This window comes from Suricata suricatta, chromosome 12 (assembly GCF_006229205.1).
Source record: "Suricata suricatta isolate VVHF042 chromosome 12, meerkat_22Aug2017_6uvM2_HiC, whole genome shotgun sequence".
NCBI lineage: Eukaryota > Metazoa > Chordata > Mammalia > Carnivora > Herpestidae > Suricata > Suricata suricatta.
Genome location: NC_043711.1, coordinates 73,591,022 through 73,613,766, shown reverse-complemented (window position 1 = coordinate 73,613,766; position 22,745 = coordinate 73,591,022). Strand labels below are relative to the sequence as shown.

The 22,745-nt window shown below is 39.8% G+C and overlaps 1 protein-coding gene across 1 annotated transcript in view; it reads left to right on the top strand.

Moving 5' to 3' along the window:
• Positions 1–16,269: 16,269 nt before the first annotated feature.
• PLCB1 (phospholipase C beta 1) overlaps positions 16,270–22,745 on the top strand; it is a 664,399-nt gene continuing 657,923 nt past the window's right edge. The window contains exons 1-2 of the mRNA XM_029917918.1: positions 16,270–16,308; positions 17,234–17,311. Coding sequence (XP_029773778.1) covers positions 16,270–16,308; positions 17,234–17,311 — 117 coding nt within the window. The remainder of the gene's footprint in view (positions 16,309–17,233; positions 17,312–22,745) is intronic.

Below are 22,745 nucleotides of genomic sequence, written 5' to 3'. Positions count from 1 at the left end.
GGCGCACGGAGCCGGCCGGGGCGGCCTCGGGGCGCGCAGAGTGGCCGCTGCCGAGGCGCCTGGCCGAGGGCAGCGGCTTCGCGCGCGCTCCTGTCTCTCCGGGTCCAGGATTTGCCATCCTTGCAGGGCAGGCGCCCCCTGAGGGTCTTCAGTCTTGGGGCAAGCGGAGCAGGAGTGGCAGGTTTTGTCAGGCAACGGTCCTGAGAGTTTGGAAAGTGCGAAGTTGGGACCAGCTGGAGAGCGCTGGGGTGTGACCCAGGCGCACCCCTCTCCACCCGCAGGCGCACCCCCTGTTACCTCTTTTGCCCCCTTTCAAGAAGGAACAGCCCCGAAGAACGAACCTGTCCAGTGATTGCTAACCCTCTTGGCGCTTTTATGGGAGCCCACACGGCAGAGGACACAGCGGTCCAGCCGACAGGTGGTCGCTGATGCCAAACTTCAGCGCCTGGCTCCGGAGTGAGGGGCCTTTGAGAATGGCCGGCGAGGACACTCCTGAGGAAGACGAGAGGGCAAGAGTGGGGGGCACTGAGGGGTCTAGGAGTGCTCAGTGGGCCTGCGGGCAAATGGGGAAGGCTAGTTTTTGAGAACTGAGCTGGCTGGAGTCTTCAACTTGAAACAGAACCGGCAAGGCATTCCCCACAGTTTATTACATCTTTTGCCAAGTGGGGCAGAGCTTAGCCTAGACCCGGATCTTCAGTGTTTCACAAGAACCCTGGACCTAGGACTTGTCCAAGTGACACCCACTCCCCCTCCCCCCACTGTATTACAAACACTTAAATTAATAATCTTGCTGAAAACATGGGAGTCTTCAGAGGGAGGACAAGGACATTATCTTGTCAATTTATACGTCCTGGGTGTAATTTCAAAGATTTGCTAAGAACAGCCCTCCAAGATAAAGCTGAGCTGCCAGGATCTAAGGAAATTTAGGTCCAAATGACAAAGATGGAAGATGTGTCTTAAAACAGGAGGAATGATAGGAGAATAAGGTGTTCATCTTGCTGAAAAGATTTTCCACCTAGTAAATTATAGCCTGTTATCCTCCAGGGTATTTTTCTTTAATCTTCTTAAGCCATTTTCCAGTGTCTGAAAAACAATTTAAATATTCCAGGTACCGAATCCAATTACTTAGCTGAGTGAGTCTGTGTCTATATTTTGTCCAGTTGGAAGTGCGAACGGAACTCAGGAGTATGAGCCACAGCTTCCTTGAAAGCTAATGGCAATTATTAGATGCTTTGGGCAAAGATAGAAACATACATCCTTTTACTGAGGACTTGACACTTTTCTTCTTCCGTCCCAGTGTAGTGACCGGATGTTTTTGTAAATGGAATAGAATCTACACAATAAATTTGGACACAGATGAACCACTTTGTTACAACAACAACAACAACAAGAGATAATGCAGTTCAGCAACAAAGAAAACAGTCTTGCCCATCTTGAGGTCTCAAAGTGAGAGCTGAGGTGATGAGAGAGTAAAGGGTGGAAGGGAGAAAGACTTTACAGAATAAAAAAGGGTATTGCAGCATAAACTCTGGATTTATTCACAGTGATACTTTTAAACGGTGCTCCAGAATATCTTATTTGGAAGGAAGTAGCCAGCATCACTTTGAAAATGGAGATCTCCTGTGGAACAAGTTTTGAACATCCCAGTAGATGATTTTTATTTTGTGCATTTATGGCATGTGTACTTCATCCTTACTCACTAATGCCAGACCCTATGCCAGGTCCTGGGGTGAATGTAGACAGAATCTCTGCTGTTGAAGGCCTTACATGCTAGGTGGAGGAGACAGAAAAGTATCAAGAACACCAGTGGCATAGGGATGAGGAGTGATGCAGTGACAGTAATGGAACACCACCTGCAGAAGGTGAGAAGCACTCTCCCTGAGCTCTGCAACAGTGAGTTCTTAGGAAGCCTGACTTTAGTGCAGACACTAAAGAGAGGGCCTGTGGAATCCTACGTCTTCCGTAGGGAGGAGCCCAGACTGCACCCAGGCGTCAGCTTACCTGGAATATGGTGAACTCTCCTGCAGGTTCCTTGGTTCTCTGTCTCCACGGTGATCTGTGGACTGGGAAGGGGGCAGGCTTTCTTAGGTCACCCGTATCCTCAGGTGTCACCTCACTACTCTTCCCAGTTAATATTTGTTGTTCGAAAATCAAGCCAGTTTAGCTGATCTGGCTAATTATACTGCATCCTGGTGATACTGGGTGCTGAAGACAAAGAACTAGATCTTGACTCTAAAGGCTTGAGTTTACCTGCTGGTTCTTTTGCCAGACAGCTGTGTAAGTTTAGGTTAATCACTTAACCTTTCTGGATATTTGCTGCCTTTTGTGCAAGACTGTGAGAATGCCATGTATTTTTTTTTGTTTTGTTTTGCTTTGTTTTTTGTTTGTTTGTTTTTTACCTTCTTTACCTGTAATAGTTGGGAGTAGCCAGTAGGATAAAGCAGTGCTTCTCACACTTGAGGTGTATCAGACAGAAACATCTGGGAGGTTGGCTTCACTTAGATTGCTTGGTTTCACCCTCAGTTTCCGATTCAGAAGGTCTAAGGTAGGGCCTGAGAATACATTTCTCATAGTCTTGCTGAGGTTGCTGGTCTGGGGAACCACACTTTGAAATCACTGAGATAAGGTGTGTGAAGTAACTTTAAAAGTATGGTTAGATAATGACCGTGGCCTTGTCAGTCTGTGGACATGACTGCAAGTTTGTGATTTTAATTTGATCTCTCTGCATGTTGAGAAATTCATCCAACTGGTACTTTTCTATCTAAGGAATAGAAGGACCTTAATGACAATCATGGGCAGTCTTTTTAGATCTTACGGCATATTTTACGAAGTGTCTCTGGTGCCTAGGCTGGCTTAACTTGCATTCATATGTGTGTTTTGAATTTCTTATGTGCAGAGAAAAATTTTCAGCATTGTCACATGTTTCTAGTGGGATTAGTAGAAAGGGGAAGACAGGAGAGAAGATTTTTGAGAGGCTCTTTTGTCTGTCTTTGAGGAGGGGATACTACTGTGTTTTCCCTTTTGGCTTTGCTTTGGGAAATACCCTCTGCCCCCTGACACCCCCCCCCCCCCCCCCGCCATCCCCATCAATTTGTTTAGAGGACAGTTAAATGCTGGAAATAATTTTAAAATCTCTCAAATATCGCATCTCACTTAAAAATTGTAGAGCCCTACTGTTAAGAAAAACGATGGGCAAACTCATAAAATAGATTTGCAATAGCCCCTTAGAAAGCATAATAATACATTTGAAATGACGAGTATGGGGCTATTTAGAATTGTAGAGAGATTATCTCTTGTGTGCCTGGTTAAAACAACATAATCACTTATCCTGTTTTTCTGACCACCGTATAGAGTGGAAGATGTCACCTAGAGGGTCCAGTGCCCTGCATAATCTGTTGGCTACCTGCCAACATCCTGGCTGTGAATGCTTTAAGAGTGCTAGTCAAGAGCTTGACATAGGCACTAAACAATCACAACAGACAGTCGTGGGCAATGGAGGTGGAGCAGGGTCCTGGAGAACACCCTATTGCGCCAGGGCCGGGCGTTGGCCTTTATTTTGCCTGATCACGAGCAGGGCTGCAAGTCCCCAGGGTCTGTGGTGCATATAGAATTATTTCAGTGTTTGAACAGCTAGTAGAGCATGTACAGTAAGAACATCAAGGCCAAACCTTGTCCTCCAGTACTTGGTCAGCAGGTACGGGACTGACCTATCGTGGCTATCTGTTTTACCAGTGATATGAAAGGATGCGACTTTATCCTTGCTTTTATTTTCCATGTGTATATTATCAGCCGCTGTGGTGGAGGTGGCTGTAAAGGACTGTGGACATTGTGGGAGGGTTCTGGTGAGATGGACCGTGGCGGGGGGTGCTTTCTGCATCTGAGGCGGGGAGCTTGGGAGACTGTGAGTCTGGGCCCTCTCTCCTGGTGTTTGGCCTTGCTCTGTATTGGAAAGTATGTGGAGGAAAAGAGGAAGGATAAAAACCAACAGCTGACTCCCCCAGCCCCCTTCCCGGCCCCTGATTTGTCCCTGTTTAAGCTCCCAGGACTTTGTCTCTGTTCTACAACCTCTAGGACATGAAAGGTGTCTCATTTGTTCTTTCTTTTTCTTTACTCTCCTCCTCCGCGTTCCAATCTCACTGTAAATTACTTAACACCTCAGTTTCCTCATCTGTAATGTTAGGACTGTAATATTTCCTGCTGCACAGAACAGCTGTTAAGGTTAAGTGAGCAAAGGGATATGCATTGTTTTGTATAGTGCCTGACACACAGGAACCCTTAATAAAACACGGCTTTTAAAATTATTGTTCCCCCAATAGTTAGAGGGTCGTGAATTTTTCCATAGTGGCCAGTATATGTTAGACAACTCCTTTATTCTGCAAGTGGGAAGATCTGGACCTTCTTTTCATTCCCTTTACTGTGTGCTTTGATTTTTAGATTTTCTAATTGGAAAAAGAAACAAAAATCAGTGTTTTACCTTTTTTAAGAAAAATTCAGGTGTTTCAGAGAAAAGTGAATCAACATAAAAAGCAGGATACCTTTTCTGTAAAGCAAGTCAGTTTACAATGTATCCAAAAGTTTTATTTCTACTTAAATTTAAACACACACACACACACACACACACACACACACACACACACACACATTCTGCCTGGAAGGAGGAAACAGTTAAACAGATATATTTAAAATAAATATATATATATAACGAATCTTTGTGCCTTCTGTCCCACAAGCATAATGTAGCTCAAAAGTTGTAATTGAAACTGCTAAGTTGTTTGAGAAGAAGGCTGAGGAAACTCAGTGGTGTGGATTTGCATTAATGCCCCATGGATGTGAACCAAGCAGCCAGCATCCCCCTCTCCACCATTCTCCTGCCCTGAAACAAAACCTCCGCAGTTAAAAACAGGTAATCATCGTAAGTAATAACAGTAGAATAAACATGTTAGTATATTGCACATTTCCCAGCATCCTACACAAAAGCTTGGTTAGAATATTTGCATTATGTAGAATCTGCAGCTACAGTTTCCAAAATGATGGCATCAGAATGATGGAGGGCACTGACCAGATTAATGAGGGAGCAGAGAGGAATGGCTTAGGAGATGGGCATTCAGCAGCACTCGCTCGCACTCGCTCTGGAAAGGTTATGGAAAATAGAGAAGAAACAGCTCCGGCCAGTAGGTGGTGGATCCCGATGGGGCCTCCACAGAGGGAGAGACAGCTTTGAGACTGAAAAGCTGGCAGGTGCTCTCTAAGAGGCCACACACGTATGCCCAGATATGTCAATTTTTAATGCCCAAAAAACGCTTGTGAATTTCTCATTGACAGTAATTACCCTAAACATAAAAGTATTAACTTTTCCAAAATCTAGCTCAATAAATCTACTTTAAGCTTTTTATCAGAGTGTAACATGCATACCATAAAACACAAAAATCTTCTGTCTGGCCGGATCTGTTTTCACAGATTAAACACTACCCTGTACGCAGCACCTGATCAAGAACAGCACTGTCTTCTCCAGGTGGAATTTTCCAGTCCCTACACCTCCTCCCAGGGGTAACAATCAGCCTGGTCGGTTTTGCCTGTTTTTGATCTAAAAAATGATTTTTTAATTTTCAGTGAAAATAAAACAAACCCTCTTTAGCCTAAAGCTTTTTTTTTATTTATTACTGCTGAATGAACCTCTTGAATAATAACAACAAAAGTGACTTACCTTCTGTTTAGATGGCACTTGATTAGGTCCTTATCTGTCCTAAGGTGAAGTCTGGGAAATGGAGCAGGTGTAAATGCCCCAAAGGAGGAAACAGTTAAACAAAACTCTGGTAATTTAGCAAGGAAATGTAATGCCTACAGGCTGCTTTTGGCATAGGAAAACAGACCAGCAGAGTGCTGTTTGTGGAATCTATTTTTCTCTTCTAGATTTTCTTTCTTATCTTGCCTGACTTTGATATTCTTACCTGTGGTGGATTAGGATAATTTCCTCTAGCTATTAGCATATCTCAAATACTTCCCTTGAAAGTTCAGCCTATCAATAAATAGCTTCAAATTATATTTACCGGCAGTAGTGTTTAAACGGGACAGGAACATTTTCCTTTTTTTTGTCGAACTTGGTGACCTGTGGTTAAACGTTTCTTTATCAGGATTGGTTCATGTTATCATGAACAAGGAGTGCCAGCACAGAATGGAATAGGATTGATTTCAAATTATTGACTAATGCTATGGTCTCATCTAAATAACACATCCTTGGTGACTGAAAATGTTGCTTTTCCTGTTACCCAAGCTAATATTAGGTTTATGCAGCCTTTTCAGATCATGTCATAAATTCCATCTGCTCAGATTTCATAATGCTTCCCTTTCTCCATCTTTGCCATGTCTGATGCCCCAATCTAAGCCATGTGCCCCTGTGCATCAGCATGGAAAGGAACTGGAGGCATATTTCTTTTTTAAAGTTTTTACTATTTTAGAGAGAGAGAAAGAGTGGTGGGGAAAGACAGAGAGTGAGAGAGAGAACCCTAAGGAGGCTCCACACTCAGTGCGGAGGTCAGGGTTTATGACCTGAGTTGAAATCAAGAGTCAGACACTCCACCTACTGAGCCGCCCAGGCGCCCCTGGAGACATGTGTTTCTGAGGTCAGTTATACACAAGCTCCTAAGGAAGCCATCAGTTTCTGTAAAAAACTAACTGAAGTATCTTGTAAAGAACACCAGATTCTTTACGAGTTCTTCTGATTCCCCTCTGATCTGATACTTGATTTTGTTATTATCTTCTTCACATGTTAATTTCAACTTTTGGAAATTGTAACTTTAATTTCTATTCTTAACAAATGCTTGGGTATATGTTTTTATTGATAAATTATTATAAATAGAGAAACAGACTATTATATAAAATAAGAAGACATTTCGTATTAAAATAGAATAAAAGCATCCTATATCTGGTTTTTTTTTAAATTTCAGGGGCTTTTTCAGTTCATGTTATTTGTTTCATATTTTGTTTCTTTTATTGCATTAAAGTTTTATGAGCAAGTTCAGGGAAAAAGGATTAGTTTGCAAAGAGAAACACTTTTACCTGAACTAGTCATGGTGGATATGAACATTGATACTTAAAAAATTAAGAGATGATTTTCCTGTTAAAAATCAAATTTTCTTTGGAACTTGTTTATAAATTAGGTAAGCGAAAGTTAATTTGATTCATTTTATAGGAAGGCCATATGGACTCAAAAAAGAGATGGAAGATCACAGAACAAGTCAGTGAGTGGGCCAGTAGACTAAAAAAATAGTGAAGGATGCTAACCATTATGCATTCTCAGGTGATCTGTCTCACATGTGGTCGAGTCTCACTTAGCATCAATTTTCACATCCTCTTAGTGGACTATTTTAAAATGCAGAATCAGGAAATCCAAAGCTACATTTACTCTCTGGAACCATCTAATATTTTGGCTGTAATTTAAGTTCCAGCAGCATGAGAAGCACTCATATAAGATTTGGAGGACAGAGTTGTGAAAGAGACCACCTTTCTGGATTCTTGGGGTTGTTTCCATAGATATGTGAGATGTTGAAGGAAGAAGCATTACCTCCTGTACCTATTCTGCAGTGGTTCTTGTCCAGGGCCATGGGGATAATGAGATGCTCGCTGTTCTCAGATTACTTGTCCTTTGCCTTCAGCTTAGTTGTTTTGTTTTTGACTCCACCAGTTCCTTCCTGATTCTTACCTTTCTGAACGTGGTGAAGGCAATTGCTCTCCTCAAGGGTCAGTGCTGTGGTGTTCTGGGGTCACTCATGGAGGCCCCACCTGAAGCCCACTTCACCAACCCTTGTAATTCTGTCAAATTAATGTAATTAAATCCTTTTATGTTCAAAGTATCCAGAAAGGTTTATGTTTCCTTCACTAACCCCTGCCTGATTTGTCTTTTATGGATCTAGGATTTCATGATTTTCAATCCTTATGTGCAATAAATATCTATATCCCATGTAGTTTGCTCCTTCAATATTATGTTTGAATAAAATGGAATTTTGCTATAATGCTGCCTTTGGAATTCAAGATCGTGAGTGAGTCCTTGTAAAGCACTATTATTATTTATCTACCTTCACCCCTATTCAGTCATCAAGACCACCTGGAGTGGTAGGAAAAGGGAAAGTGTTACTCCCATTTTACATGGAAGGAAATGGAAGCTAGTGAGTTGTGACTTGCCCAAGGACATACAACTAGTTGGTTAAATTTAAAACTAAGTCTTCTGGTTACATTCTGGGCTCTTTCCAGTCTACCATGGTATCCCCAAGCAGGATCCTTTTGGTAATAAAATACTTTTTATTTTCATTTTGTTTATTTTTAGAGAGAGAGACAGCACAAGTGAGAGACAGAGGCAGAGGGAGAGGAGGAAAAGGAGGAGGAAGAGTAGGAGGAAGGAAGAGGAGGAGGGAGAGGAGGAGGAGGAAGAGGAGGAGAGAGAGAGAGAGTCAGAGTTTCAAGCAGGCTCCATGCTCAATGCAGAGCCTGAAATGGGCTCAGTCCCACAATGCTCAGATCATGACATGAGCCAAAATCAAGAATTGGCACTTAGTTGACTGAGCCACCCAGGCACCCCAGTAATGAAAACCTTTAAACAGAATCCAGATATATACGAGTTGAAAAAGATTCCTTGGCTTCCCTACAGAATCTCCATGATTTTGGGATTCATACAAATGGTGTTTAGGTCCCTAAAAACTTATCTTTTTTGGCTAGTGTTTTCAAACACAGTTATTTTTATGATGTATATACAGAGTCCATTTCTGTCTGCATAGAACATAGGAAAGCCTCATTGCTACTTTGAGACATAGAGGCCCATGTATATTCTAGTCTACAAATGTTCTACATCAATCATTCAGTAGAGAGACATGGTATATTTAGATATTCAGCAGTGGTGTTAAAACAAAGGTCATTTTTTCCATTGCCTGATAAGTGACACTTCTGTATCTAGCAAGACTCATTACATGTGCCTCTCCACCTTTTCCTTTTCCCAACATACTTGCAAAATGTTGTCTTTTGTTGGATTCCCATTAAGACTGGTCCTGTGGCTTCTTACAGAAATCACTGATCTTGGAAAATTTGGTAGGCATGATGGAAGTTTAGACAATGAGTGACCTGACCCCAAGCAAGATGCAGAATGGCTTGAATTCAAGGTACTCTGAGTTGAGAGGCCAGATCTACATTGCAGGTGCAGGAAGATGCATACAGGGAGGTGGATACGCCTTGTCTGTATTACAACTGGACCAAGGCACCTGGAGGACTAGAGTTTATGTTACTTATCTTCTTTCCCTAGGGCAAAGCATAGGCTTGGCACTCCGTAGGTGTTGAGGGAATGTTTGTGGAATGAAGGGAGTGGTCTGGTGTGTGTGTCTGTTTACAGTGTATTCACACAAGGGAGAATGTCATCTTGAGGCTGACCTGGAGGTTGGTCATGCTCTGAAGAGACCTTCCTGACACACTGTCTGTGGTAGTGGTTGGAAAGCCCTGCTCTCTATCCTTCCATTCTCGCAGATACCTCTCAGAGTCCGAAAGGATTTTGTGGCCTTCTTAAACAGAGTTTCTCATTGTGAGTGGAAGAAGCAAAACGTTTACTGTCAACACAGAACTGATGCTGTTACAGGACCAATTAAGGTTGAGTGTGCACTCAATTGCAGTTTACTGTTGGTTGAAAATTATGATGCTGAATGTATTTACATCCCTTCTTCTTTTTTTTTTTTTTTTTACATCCTGTCTTCTGTTTGCCAGAAGATGCTCACAGAAGTACCCAGGTATTGTTGTGAATATTTCCCTTAAAGAAATTCAGATATGTCATATGTCGGAAGTGACAGATCAAAAGACTGATAGTTGTGAAAACCTCTCTTTATTATGGTAATGATTCACAAAGATTTCCTCCCTTCCCCACTCTTCATTTAATTACTGGGGCCACCCACACTCTCCCATCTTCCCTCTGGTCCCTGGGAGAGCACACTATCTCTGTGTTCCTTCTGAAGTCCATATTGCCTGGTTTCTCTGGATGCTGACCTTATTATTAGCTTCCCTTTGATAATATCTGTGAACATGTTCCCTCTGCCACAGCTCCTCTAAGAACATATCAATATATGCCTATTAGTCACAGAAATTCCAACACAGACTCCAGCACAATGTTCTCCAGACTTCCATGTGTAGTTATTGTCCCCTCTGACTTCTCTCGCCACAACAAAATCCTCCAAAGTCTTTTTCTGCCTTTACCACTGCTTTGAAATTTCTCTTGCTAAGGCCACTGGCAACCTGCAAGGTGTCAACCCCAACTGATACTTTTCAGAACGTACCTTGCTTCTTTTACATACACCCATTCAGTATTCATAATGAACATAAGAATTGATGTCTCTTATAAGGTAGACATCTTGATATTTTGTCAGTGTTGCAGAGTTATGATGATAAATGGTTTTGTTCCTGCCCTCATGGAGTTTGTATTCTATAGGGGGAGAGGGATGCTAATGAAATAGAAGTATAATTATTTCATTATAATGGTGATCAGTGCTATAGAAAAGGGTACAGAAGTACATGTGAGCATAAGAAATGTAGAAGGTTTCCGTGCAGGCATTCTATTTATGGAAAGACCTGGGTTATAAGTAGGACTTAGGCCAACAAGAGGAGGGTGGTGTGTGTCAGGCCAAGGGAACAGCACACGAAGCATTCCAAGGATCAAAGGATGTCCTTTGAAGGACAGAGCAGAATAAGCAGAATAAGGGAGCTTGTTGCTCAGGTAATGCTGGCAGGATGGCCAGTGGGCTGCTTAGGCCATGGCAAGGTTTTATCATAAAGTCAATGGAATGCCATTAAAGCTGTGTTTTTCAACCTCAGTGTTATTGACATTTGAGGCTAGGTAATTCTTTGCTGTAGGGGGCTGGCCTGTGCATTGTAGGATATTTTGCCATTCCTGGCCTCTACCCATTAGATGTCAGGAGCAAAAGCCCCAGAGTGACAAACAAAATTATCTCTGGACATTGCAAAATGGTCCCAGTCCAGAACCACTGATTCACATTCAAACCACTGATTTCAATCTTAGCCTATTTTATTTATTTATTTAAATGTTTTATTTATTATTGAGAGACAGAGAGAAACAGCATGAGCAGGGGAGGGTCAGAGAGAGAGGGACACACAGAATCTGAAGCAGGCTCCAGGCTCTGAGCTGTCATCACCGAGCCCAATTCAGGGCTCGAACCCACAAACTGCGAGATCATGACCTGAGCTAAAGTCGACCGCTTAACTGACTGAGCCACCCAGGTGCCCCAATCTTAGCCTATTTAATAAAGTACCAGGTTGCTGCATGTGAAAGGGCACACGCACGTGCGTGCACATGTGCCACACACATAGGTGTCCAGTAAGCACATGAGAAGATACTCAACATCATTAGTCATTAGTCATAAGGAAATGCAAATTCAGACCACAGTGAGATGCCACTTTATATCCATCAGAGCTGTATCTTATTAAAATGGTCAGTTTCTTCAGCTGGTGTCCCCACTAAGTAATGAGCACTTTGGATAACTGGGAATTTGGGCTCTTTTTTGAATCTGAACTACAGTGTCTTAAGTTCACTTGTGTGATATTTGAACAAATATGCTTCCAACTTCTCCTTGTATTGTGTTAAGAGAGATTTTTATAGCTATCAGTGAAATGGTGCTTCTCTCTACTGTCTTGCATCTTCTTATCCGTACCCTGTTACTTCCTTTGCTTTCCTTTATTTGGGGTAAACTGTACACTGGATAGCCCCTTGGGAGAAAATTCTCACCAATGTTGACACATGTAGAAGTTTTACCTCGCCCATCGTAAGCCAGCACCGTAGCATTTCTATTGTTTTATTCTTATTTGTTGTTTGCATAGTTAAGGCTGCGTTGGCTGATGTTTGATGGGATCACATCTGCTTTCCTGTGACCCTTAGAATTCTTTATCCCTTACACAGCTGTTTCACCTACAATGTATATATTTGCCATCTTTGGCTCTACTTTCTTCTGATGTAGGTCTTGGGCACTCCCTGTGGAACATTGCTTGTCACTTTTTTTCTTGACTCTGCCATAGTGATGGACTTAGAAATCCATGTCTTTATTCATATGTGTTCTCTTGTAGCAGCATAAAAGCATAGAATCACCATGGAGCGAGGATTGTGGTCAGTGTTGGCTAATAGACTTTCTGCTAATGGCGCCCTAAGGAATATGCTGTGGGTCTGTGGACTGGGCCTTGACTTTCGCCTTATGGTTTAGGGTTATTCTTTGCACTAGTTTGCTTGGGCTGCCATAACAAAGTACAACAGACAGAGGGGCTTAAACAACAGAAAGGTATGTTTTCACAATTTGGGAGGCTACAAATCTGAGATCAAGGTGTTGGCAGAACTGGTCCCATCCTTGGGGGCCATGCGGGAAGCATCTGTTTGGTCCTCTGTTCTAGATGGTGGATGGTCATCTTCTCCTTGTGTTTGTACATCATCTTTTCTCTATACATGTCTGTGCCCAAATTTTCTCTTTCTATAAGGACACCAGCCTTATTGGATTAGGGCCCAACCTTGCAACCTCCTTTTAACGTAATCGCCTCTGTACAGACTGTCTCCAAATAAAATGACAGTTATTTTCAGGTACTCGGGTTAGGATATCACATAAACGTGTGGTTTTTTTTTTGTGGGGGGGGGGGCATAATTCAGTCCACAACCTCAACCTGGCAAAGTATATAGCCTCAGAGGGTGGCAACATAAAGGCTCTATTCAGATATTTGAAGGATTGACACTTAGAGAAGCAACTAGATTTATTTTGCACTACTTAGATGCTAAAACCGGATGGTAGCTGCATGTGTGGAAAAACCCAAACTTGCTAAATGGAATTATCTGACCAAATGTGCTTTGCTTTGTGAAAAATGTTTTCCTATTAACAAGAAATGTTTCTTTTCTTCCATAAAGTTTTAGAGCTGCACTAGCCAGTAGAAATATAATTTAAGCCACTTAGGAAATGTATAATTTTCTAATAGCCATAGTGAAACAAGTAAAAAGGAACAGGTGCAATTAATTCTAACAATACAGTTTATTTAATCCAATATATTGTTTTCATTATATAATCAATATTAAAATTATTAATGAACTGTTTTATATTCTTGTTTTCATTCTTTGTCTTTGGACTTGTACGGCACATCTCCGTTGAACTAGCCACATTCTAAGTGTGTCATCACCACAAGTGGCTAGTGGGTCCATCCTGGACATACAGGCATAGAACATACATTCATACTGGGGCTAAATCACCTCCCAAAAAAGAAAAATGGTCTTGAGGGACAAAAATATCTTCTTACTTCTTTTTTAAATTTTATATAGGATATCTGTGATATTAAAATTTCATTGTGGATGATTAGGAAAATAAATGTCTAAAAGGGCTCCTTATTGGGGCAATAATGAAAAAAATAAATTGCAAAGCTGTAGCTTCTTATATCATTATATTAGTCTCTCTATTGATATATTGATGAGAGAGACAAGGGTAAGTTTCTATCAAATGAGGAGACGTGAATGGAAACTCACTGTGCATTATCCACTATTGCTAACTTAAGGCAGGTATGTTTATCAGTGTTCTCTTTTTCAAGGCAGATGTTTATTGGGAAAAAGAAACTTACAACATAGAGTAAGCAAGTTAAAGCTGAATTCTTGGTTAGAAGCAATATACTTGCAAGATATAGGTTTGTCTACATTTTAAGCTCACAGATGCTTTTACATCATTGTGTTCCTGACCCAAAGCCTCACACTTTGTAGGCCTATGTCAGTGGGTCTCAAAGTGTGGTCCCCACACCACCACTACCAGCAGCAGCAGCAGCAGCAGCTCGAAGGTGTTATTAGAAATGCACATTTACAGACTCCAGCCCAGGTCTATCAAATGAGAAACTCTGGGGAAGGCTCCCAGCAATCTGTGTTTTAACAGTCCTTTTAGTAAAATCTGATGCACCCATCTTAAATGGAATACATGTTTTTTTAAATTTTATTTTTACATTTATTTATTATTGTGAGACAGAGAGAGAGACAGAGCTTGAACGGGGGAGGGACAGAGAGAAGAAGACACAGAATCCAAAGCAGGCTCACAGAGCCTGATGTGGGGCCTGAACCTGCAAACTGCAAGATCATGACCTGAGCCGAAGTCGGTTGCTCAACTGACTGAGCCACCCAGGTGCTCTGGAATACATGTCTTATGGACATGGAGAGAAATAAATAGACTGTCTGAACGTTATCTCCATTTTTCTGCAGTAAAATGCTGCAAGAGTTACAATCCATCTGCTGTTCCCTTGAAAATGAAGGATGACCATATATTTCAAACTTCAAAGGAGAGCATATGTTCTGACAATTAAGAAGACTTGTGATCTGGGTTGAGTGGCTACTTTGGTACAGGGAGAATATAGACACTTGCAGCTACGTGGGAGGTGGGAAAAAAGCAGGTGGAATTGAAAATGGATATTCATGTATTTCTGGGTCAAATCCTGCCTTGGATGGCAAGAATGCCAAGTTCCAGCTGATCTTGGAATGTTAGGGGTGATTATGGAGGAAGCAGGCAGGTAGCCGAGATAAATGATCATTTAACAGAGGAACTGTGACCGGAAGAGTGAGGTCAAGAAAATATTTAACAAAGGAGCTTTCATTCTGAAGGAGGAGAAGGAATAAGCTAGAAATCGCAGTATCAGAAGGAAATGAGGCAGCCTAGTACAGTGTTCTAAAATATAAATTTGAGCAGGTTTGTCCTGATGACTTTAAATATTTGATTGTCTATGACCTTGCAGTGAATTGTCACAAAGATTTCAATTAGAATCTTGTCAGATGCTCTTGTAAGACACTCTGATAAGAAAAGGAACTGATCTGAGGGTGATATGGGCTAATTCCAGATTCACCGGAAGTGGGGATGTGCGCTGTGTGCAGGCTGTCAGAAAGTTTCATTTTGCCCGACTCTAGAGGATGATGGGTGATGAAACAGAACTGAAAGTACTGTTGTGATTTATTGCAAATATTTCTCTGAACGTTTATGCATATAATCTCATAGGTGAAGCTTAAACTATCTTTAAAAATGTTTTTCATTATTGTATTAAATTGGTTTTCAGTTTTTTTTACATTTAAAAGTAATTTTGAAATTTTGAATTTCCAGCTGAAGTTCTGTGCAACAGCACCATCCATCCTGATAAAAGATATTTTTCAAACTGCATGTTAAGAAAAGATCTTAAAAGGGGCTCATTTGGTTAAGCGTCTGACTTCAGCTCAGGTCATCATCTTGCAGTTCGTGAGTTTGAGCTGGGCTCTGTGCAGACAGCTCAGAGCCTGGAGCCTGCTTCAGATTTTGTGTCTCTCTCTTGCTGAGTGCCTTTCCCACTCACTCGCTCTCTCTCTCAAAAGTAAATATAAACATTAAAAAATTAAAAAAGAATAAATGTTAAAAATATCAGGATAAAACAGAAGGGCAAGACCTCAAAAACTTAAACACAGAACTATTGTATGATCATTCTGAGTATGAAACAGTTGAAAGCAGGACTCAGATATTTGTGAATCTGTGTTCATAGCAGCATTATTTGCAATAGCGAAAAGGAGGAAATAACTCAAGTGTCCACCGCCGACAGATGGGTGAATGAATAAAATGTAATGTATGCATACAATGGAATATTAGCCAATCTTACAAAGGAAGGGATTTCTGACACCTGCTACAACATGGATGAACCTTTAAACACAATATGCCAGTCACGAAATAAACCAGTCACAAAATGATAGTAAATATTGTATGATTCTACTTATGTGAGGCATCAAGAGTAGTCAGATTCATAGAGACAGAAAGTAGGTAGTGATTACCAGGGGCTTAGGGAAGAGGGAATGTGGAGTTAGTGTTTGATGAGTGTGGAATTTCAGTTGGGAAGATGAAAAAGTTCTGGAAATGGCTGGTGGTAATGGCTGCACAGCTGTGTGAATATACTTAATGCCACTGAACTATATAGTTAAAAATTTTATGTTAGAGGTATAATAAAACCATAATAAAAAAGAATGCCATGATAAACTTTAATTTGCTATTTTAATCAATCAGTTTTTAAGCATAATCTACTAATAATAAAAAAATGTTTTTATGAGCCAAGCATTTGGTCCAAGTACTTTACCCAAATTATCCTATTTATTTAATTCACACAGACCCTCTGAGGTAGGTATTATTGTGACCTCTCTCTCTTTTTTTTAGTTGTAGCTGTGTAAGATGAGGTACCCAGATGGGTGGGGGGTGGGGGAGTTTAGGGTGGACAGACATCCCCGAGGAGATGGTCTTCAGAACCCAGCTTTCTAATCAGACTTACCACGTAGACTAAAAACATTGATCTATTCTTCCCATCAGGAAAACAGTATCCAATTTCAAAATTATTTCTGTAAGTTCTAATTTTCGTTATAAGTCTCTTTGATCAGATAGAGGATATACCATACCTTCATTATAATGTGTATGAAAAAGTTGAAATAAACAGGTAATTTATGTCTCCTTTAAAAATGTAATTCCTGCAAAGTCCCAAGTATTTGAGTATAAAAATCCATATCCAGTGACATGTGTTTTCTTGTGCAGATGGTATGCCTTTCTGAAAATTGCCAAAAGAAAAGAACACATATTTTAGAAATGTTTAATATTATAATTACAGTGCATGCCGTTTTTGCTTTATAATATGCATGCTTCAAACTCCAAAGACTATCTATGATGTTTTATTTCATCTTGTGAAATTTAAATTTGCAATAATTTTGTATATATCTCTCTGAAAATATAGACCATGGCCTTATTTACTGTTACCTTGGAAACAGCAATGCCCAAATAATATGTTTACTCTCTTTAGGACAATAAAAAATAATTTTACAGAACAAATGTAATTTAAAATATTACTTTCAAGCATGGATTCTAATTAATTTTAGTCATATAAAATATGTAATGATGTTTAATATTAAAATTATTTGGAAAATTAGAGCTTTTAAGAGGAAACATGTCAATTTGTCTTAATAAATATACACATCACTGGGCTTTCCTTTTATAGGCAATGCACTGGTATTCCAATTATTAGTAAAGAAGCTTAGTTATGTAATTAAAATGCTGTGAAGTGAGGATGCCATGTCTACTTTTTTGAAACTTTTACTAATAACTGATGACCTTTGAGAAACTCTTAACAACTCTTACTTGTTAAATAACTTCAGGGTAGGACTTTCTACAATGACATATGTTGATATTCATGTTTTTTCTTATATTTCTAGGACTCTACTATTGTCACTCCAATTATTTTGAGGACTGACCCTCAGGGATTTTTCTTTTACTGGACAGATCAAAATAAGGTAAAAAGTGAGATATGACTTTCTTACAATTGTAGTTTGTTGCTGATTTGCAAAGTATTTAAGTTGCCTACATAAGTATATCCATTTCATGAATGACCCTTTGTAATTTATTCAAAGGTTCTACTTAGAAATGTCTTAGGGGTTCCCAAGGATTCTAGCCAAAGTATTAAGATATGCTGAATCCTAGAACAATTGGCATTTTTTTCAGGACAAGAACATGAGAATGTGAATTACATTTGTTGTAGAAGAAAATTAGCCAGTATTAGTGGCTTAAGTCACCCTCCAGCTCTACCCATAAAGAATAAGGAAAAATGATGAGAACATAAGTTTTGATGCACATGACTATAAGTTTGGCTTTCCTTTTCTCTTCCTTCAACCCTTTGCTGCTTATTATGAGTTTGCCTGGCCTCTGTGGGAATTGGTCTTGATCAATTGTTCACATTAGAAAATTAAGAATAAGATTCCTTTAGCTAATACCTTCAATTTTTCAAGATTTTTTTTCATATTAGCTTTTTGTCTACCATATCATGAGTTTAGGATCTCATTTATTATGAAGCCAATTGAGATAATTACTTATTGAATTATTAAAAAGAATGTCTGCAGATCAGAAGATTTATTTGGGGTTTACTGGGCAAAAAAAATATTCAAAGAAAGTAGTTATCATTTTAAGAAATAGTGGTTCTGTACTTGGACCTTTGAGGACACAGAACACAGAATATTGTGACCCCGTAAGCTCTGTTATTTGGAGAGATGGGTAAGCTTTATTGAGAGTTCTAAATACATATTAAAACCAATAAAATACCTGCTGCCACATTGTGAAGGGCTGTTAGTCTTTTCACATCCTTGAGTTAGGTCCCTATTGCCAAAGTTACTGGAATTTGTCAGCCTTTCCTTCTGCCTTTGGGGCAACCGTGAGTTTACCTGTGAGCAGTGGTCTGGAACTGGCCATGTGAAATGGCATATTTGGGGTCAGGGTGGAGCCTGGGGGACACTCTCTGGTGCTGGATGGTAATATCTGGCTCCCAGGGCCAGTCCTGAGTTTGTCTGTTTACACTCATCTAAAAGGAGAATTTTAGCCTGGTAGCCCTCGAATTATTTTTTGAATATGGGTGCCCTGGAATGATCTCTGGCAATAGATCTAGGGCTAAACCATAGATTCTAAGCTAATGTCAAAAAAATGTATTTCATTTGTAATATTTCCTATTTAATGTTCGTGTTTATTACTGGGTGTGTTAATCACTTTGGGTTTGACATTCTGTTTGGTTTCCTGCTGTTATGTATAAAACAATGGCTTGAAAGAGTTTTTACCCCCTCCTAAAAGCTATTTTTAGAACTGTTGCAGCTATATTCATGAAAGATATATTTATAATGCCTAGGGCATTTTTAAAGGTTGGGTATTTGTACAAGCGACTTAACTGTCAGTTTGATTTTTAGCTTGTAAATCAAGCTTCTATAAAAGCAACAGAAGGTATTTTGGGGTTTTTTTAATAATTCATGGCAACTCAGTTAAACTCCCTTCTAAGACCAATCATAAATATTTCTTTGCTTAAGAAAGAGAAAGGGTTTAGGACAGAAGGTTCTTTGATGAATCTCTATTGTTTTGAGAACCCAGTATTTTGACTTATACCTATTTTCAGATGTAGGAAAATTTATTTCAGTTTTTTACAACAACCATTTTCTCTTGGTTGTAATGTTTATGACCAATTGAAACAGATAATGTGGTAGCAATTCCTTTTATCTCTTTATTACTGTTCCTCTCATGGATATGAATCTTACATTTCTACCTAAGAAGATAGTAAATTTCATTTTTCACTTTTTAAATACCAAAGTCATCTCTCTGTGATCGAGTTACGAGGTTTATTTTTTAGTCAATGATCATATATCAGTATACAAAAGATGAGGGGATTTAAGAAAAAAAAATTAAACTTTCCTTGCTTCCAAGTTTGTCATTTTCTTCTGGCTTTATGCCCAGTCTTGGAGCCAGAAGGAGTGATACATCCACTTCTAGGAGATGGACGGGTGTAAGTGATATATTAAAGAGGATGTATGCTAGAAGATGGTGCTCTCAAATGAGGGATGACAAGCCAAGCTTTTAGCTCCTGTTTTGCATAAGATCATTCGGTGCTACCTGGTTGAGTGGTGCAATCATGATGTTACTTAGAGGCCCACTTTCTTTAAAATATTTTTTCTAACAGTGACTCTTAGTGATGTGAATCTATCACATGTATTACAGATATGTCTCAGATCAAAAATACTTGTAAGTTTATTCATTGATTTTACACACTGTGTTTTCCATTGCTTTGGAAGCTTGCATTGGTATTTATTATAATGTACCTCTCTTCTCCCTTTGGACCTCTCTCTACCTAATTTCTCCTTTGTCCACAAAGCCTGTGCCAAAGCGACGCCTAGTCTGCTCAGAGGCGAGCTGAGTGGCTTTAAGAAGCTCTTGGTAAAGAAGCTCTTGTTACAAGATCTTTCTTTTTATAGCACTGGAAGAAAATTCTCACATTTTACTCAATGTCTTACCCATGTCCTCTCTCCTGTAGGAGCTACATGATGCTATCCCATATTATACATTGTACCTACTGTCCACTGTACTGTAGACCAGAGCCACTAATTTTGAGCCACTGAACCCACCCTGCATAGACAATGACATGCTCCCTTCCTCTAATTCCCCCCTTTAGATTTTTCATCATAGAAATGATGGTGGTAAAGAAGACAGCACAGATGATAGATTTAGGAATTTAAAAACCAGAGCTAGTAGCAAGTCAATTTTAGGTAGCAAAAATGTGCATTGTTGAAACACTGAAAGAATATTTGAGGTTGGGGGAAGCAGATACATAGAACCATGATCTTAAGGGATACATGTTCATTCTTCATACCAGCCCTGACTTATTTTAATCACTTTCTCCTTTACTGTTGGCTCTGTACATGTTTTTGACTGCAAGTTGGAACAACACGTTTTTGAATGAGACTGTTTTAAGCATGCTGGTTTTTCTTATGTCAGTGTATATTAGGTGAAGAGGATGAGTTTTTCTGTAATTGTGGGTGAGAAGGGGGTCCCACACAGTCGGAGTGTGTAAGGGGTTGCTGGCATTAGGCTATGACTTTTCTTTGGAGCTATGCCAGACTGGGACCAGGAACCAACACAGGAAGTATCAGCCATGAAAACCATGTAACTACAGGAAGTTTCTGCATCACAATTTTGGAGGACAAGCTAAAGAAGAAAAAAGAGCTAATACAAGCCTATTCTGCTAGATGATAAAACAAAGTAGACCTTTGACTTGCAACTCGATGCCCTGATTCTGTGCCAAGGTTGGTGTAAAAATAAAACTAGTTACTACTAGTTCAGATCCAAGAAGCCCAGTGTAGTTCAGCAAACTCTTCCTTGGATCCCTAAAGCAGGAGTTTGGAGGGAGAGGGGAGAGGAGCACATAATTTACATTATCAAAAAGGAATAGGAGGAAAAAGATACATTTTAAATGAAGGACTCCTACGACTTTCTCTTTTTTGTTGTTACAGATTTTATTTAGTTTTAATTTCATGAATAACACACAAATATGTTCTTTGCAGAGAGCAAAGCAGTATAAATGCCCTTAACTCCTCCATCTTTGACTCTAATCTTCGTGCTCCCTCCAGGGTCACTGGTAACAGTTTCATGGTATTGTTCCTTCTCCTCTGAAGGAATTTTACATGCATCACTATGGAAATAGTTCATTTTGTTTTGTTTATATCTGTTTGTACCCTAAACACCATCATATCATTTTTACTCTTCCATGAACTTATGTTTTACTTTATTAGTTTGAGGTAGCGAACTTTTCATGAAAGTATATGTGTATCTACTTCTAACTTTTAAATTGCTCTATCATACCCCATGGAATGGATTACCAAATTTTATTTAATAATAATTTCTCACTGAAGACTGTGGGTGTTTGTTTCTAATTTGGGGCTACAGAGAACCATCTGTAATACAGAATAATAGTCAGCCTGCGTAGCCCTCTCTGGGTATATGGGTCAGGGGTTCCCTGAGGTAAATTTTCAGAACTACAGTTGCTGATTGGAGGCTATACATATCCTAAATTTTAGTTAATAGTTGCATCATTTTATAACCCTGTCAGTGGTATGTGAGAGGAACTCTTTCCTCAGGCCTCACTGACATTATTAAGAAACCTTTTATTTTGGCATTTATTTATATGTGCATTTATTGATGCAACTGTTGTATCTCTGTTTTGAGTTGCCAGTGTCTGCCTTGCTGGTAAGACATGTCTATTTTTATTCATTTATGGACTGTTCCCGTTTTCTCTAACGTGAATCTCATACCCCTTGCTAATATCCCTTGTTGAGGGTGCTCTGTGTACTCTAGATGGTAATCCTGTAGCTGTTATAGATGTTGTAAATACTTTCTTCCTGTTTGTGGTTTGTCTTTAAATTTCTTAACATCTAACTTATGCATGGCAAAAGATGACTTGCCATTTTCAAATTTGATGTATTCACATTTCATTCTTTTTTTTTCTTTTTGCTTCACTTAAGGACTTTCTTATTCCTCATCTTCATGGCCATCATTATTAATTTAGGTTTCTAATCTTAGTCTCTTCAGCTTCTATAACAAAATACCACAACTAGGTAGGTTATGAACAACAGATATTTCTTTCTCACAGTTCTGGAGGCTAGAGTCCAAGATCAGGGCCCTCTTCCAGGTTGGAGCCTTTTTGTTTGTATTCTGTCATGATGGAAGAGACTAGGGAGATGTCTGGAGCCTCTTTTATACACTAATCACATCCACAGGGACTCTGCCCTCAAGACCTAAGCACCTCCTAAAGACCTCACGTCCTAATCCCATCTTTGGACATTATGTGTTCCAAGTATGAATTTGGGAGAGGGGGTGGGGAGGATGCAAACTTTCAGGCCACAGCAGTCACATCATGTCTTTTGAGGACTAGTGTGAGGTGGGGCTGTAAATGTAATTTCTTTAAATGAGCAGCCTATGTGTTGGTGGGTCCCTGTTCTTCTGGTTGGAGCCACCAGGTATCACAGCACTCTCTTTTCTGTAGTGTTTTTTTTTTGTTTGTTTGTTTTTTTTTTTTTTTTTTTTTTTTTTTTTGTAGTTCAGGGTGTGGAAGTTGTGGGAGGAGGGAGCTGAGGTGTCAGGTTGACCTGAGGTGATGTTCCCCTTGTGTTCCTGGTGCTGACACCTCCACCACGGGCACGTATTTAATAAGTGCAACCCCTTCTGCTTACCCATGACCCTAGTTCATAGCTGTAAATTAATATCTGCATAGTGAGTCATTTTGAAGGACTTAGGACAGGAGCGATTGACTCTACCATCTGCTCCATCTGCCATTTTCTTCTGATCTGGGATTTTGCATGCGACGCCATTAGGAATCCTTGTACAGAGCGATGGTTAAGTTTCTTTTATTGGGAGGAATAGACTGCC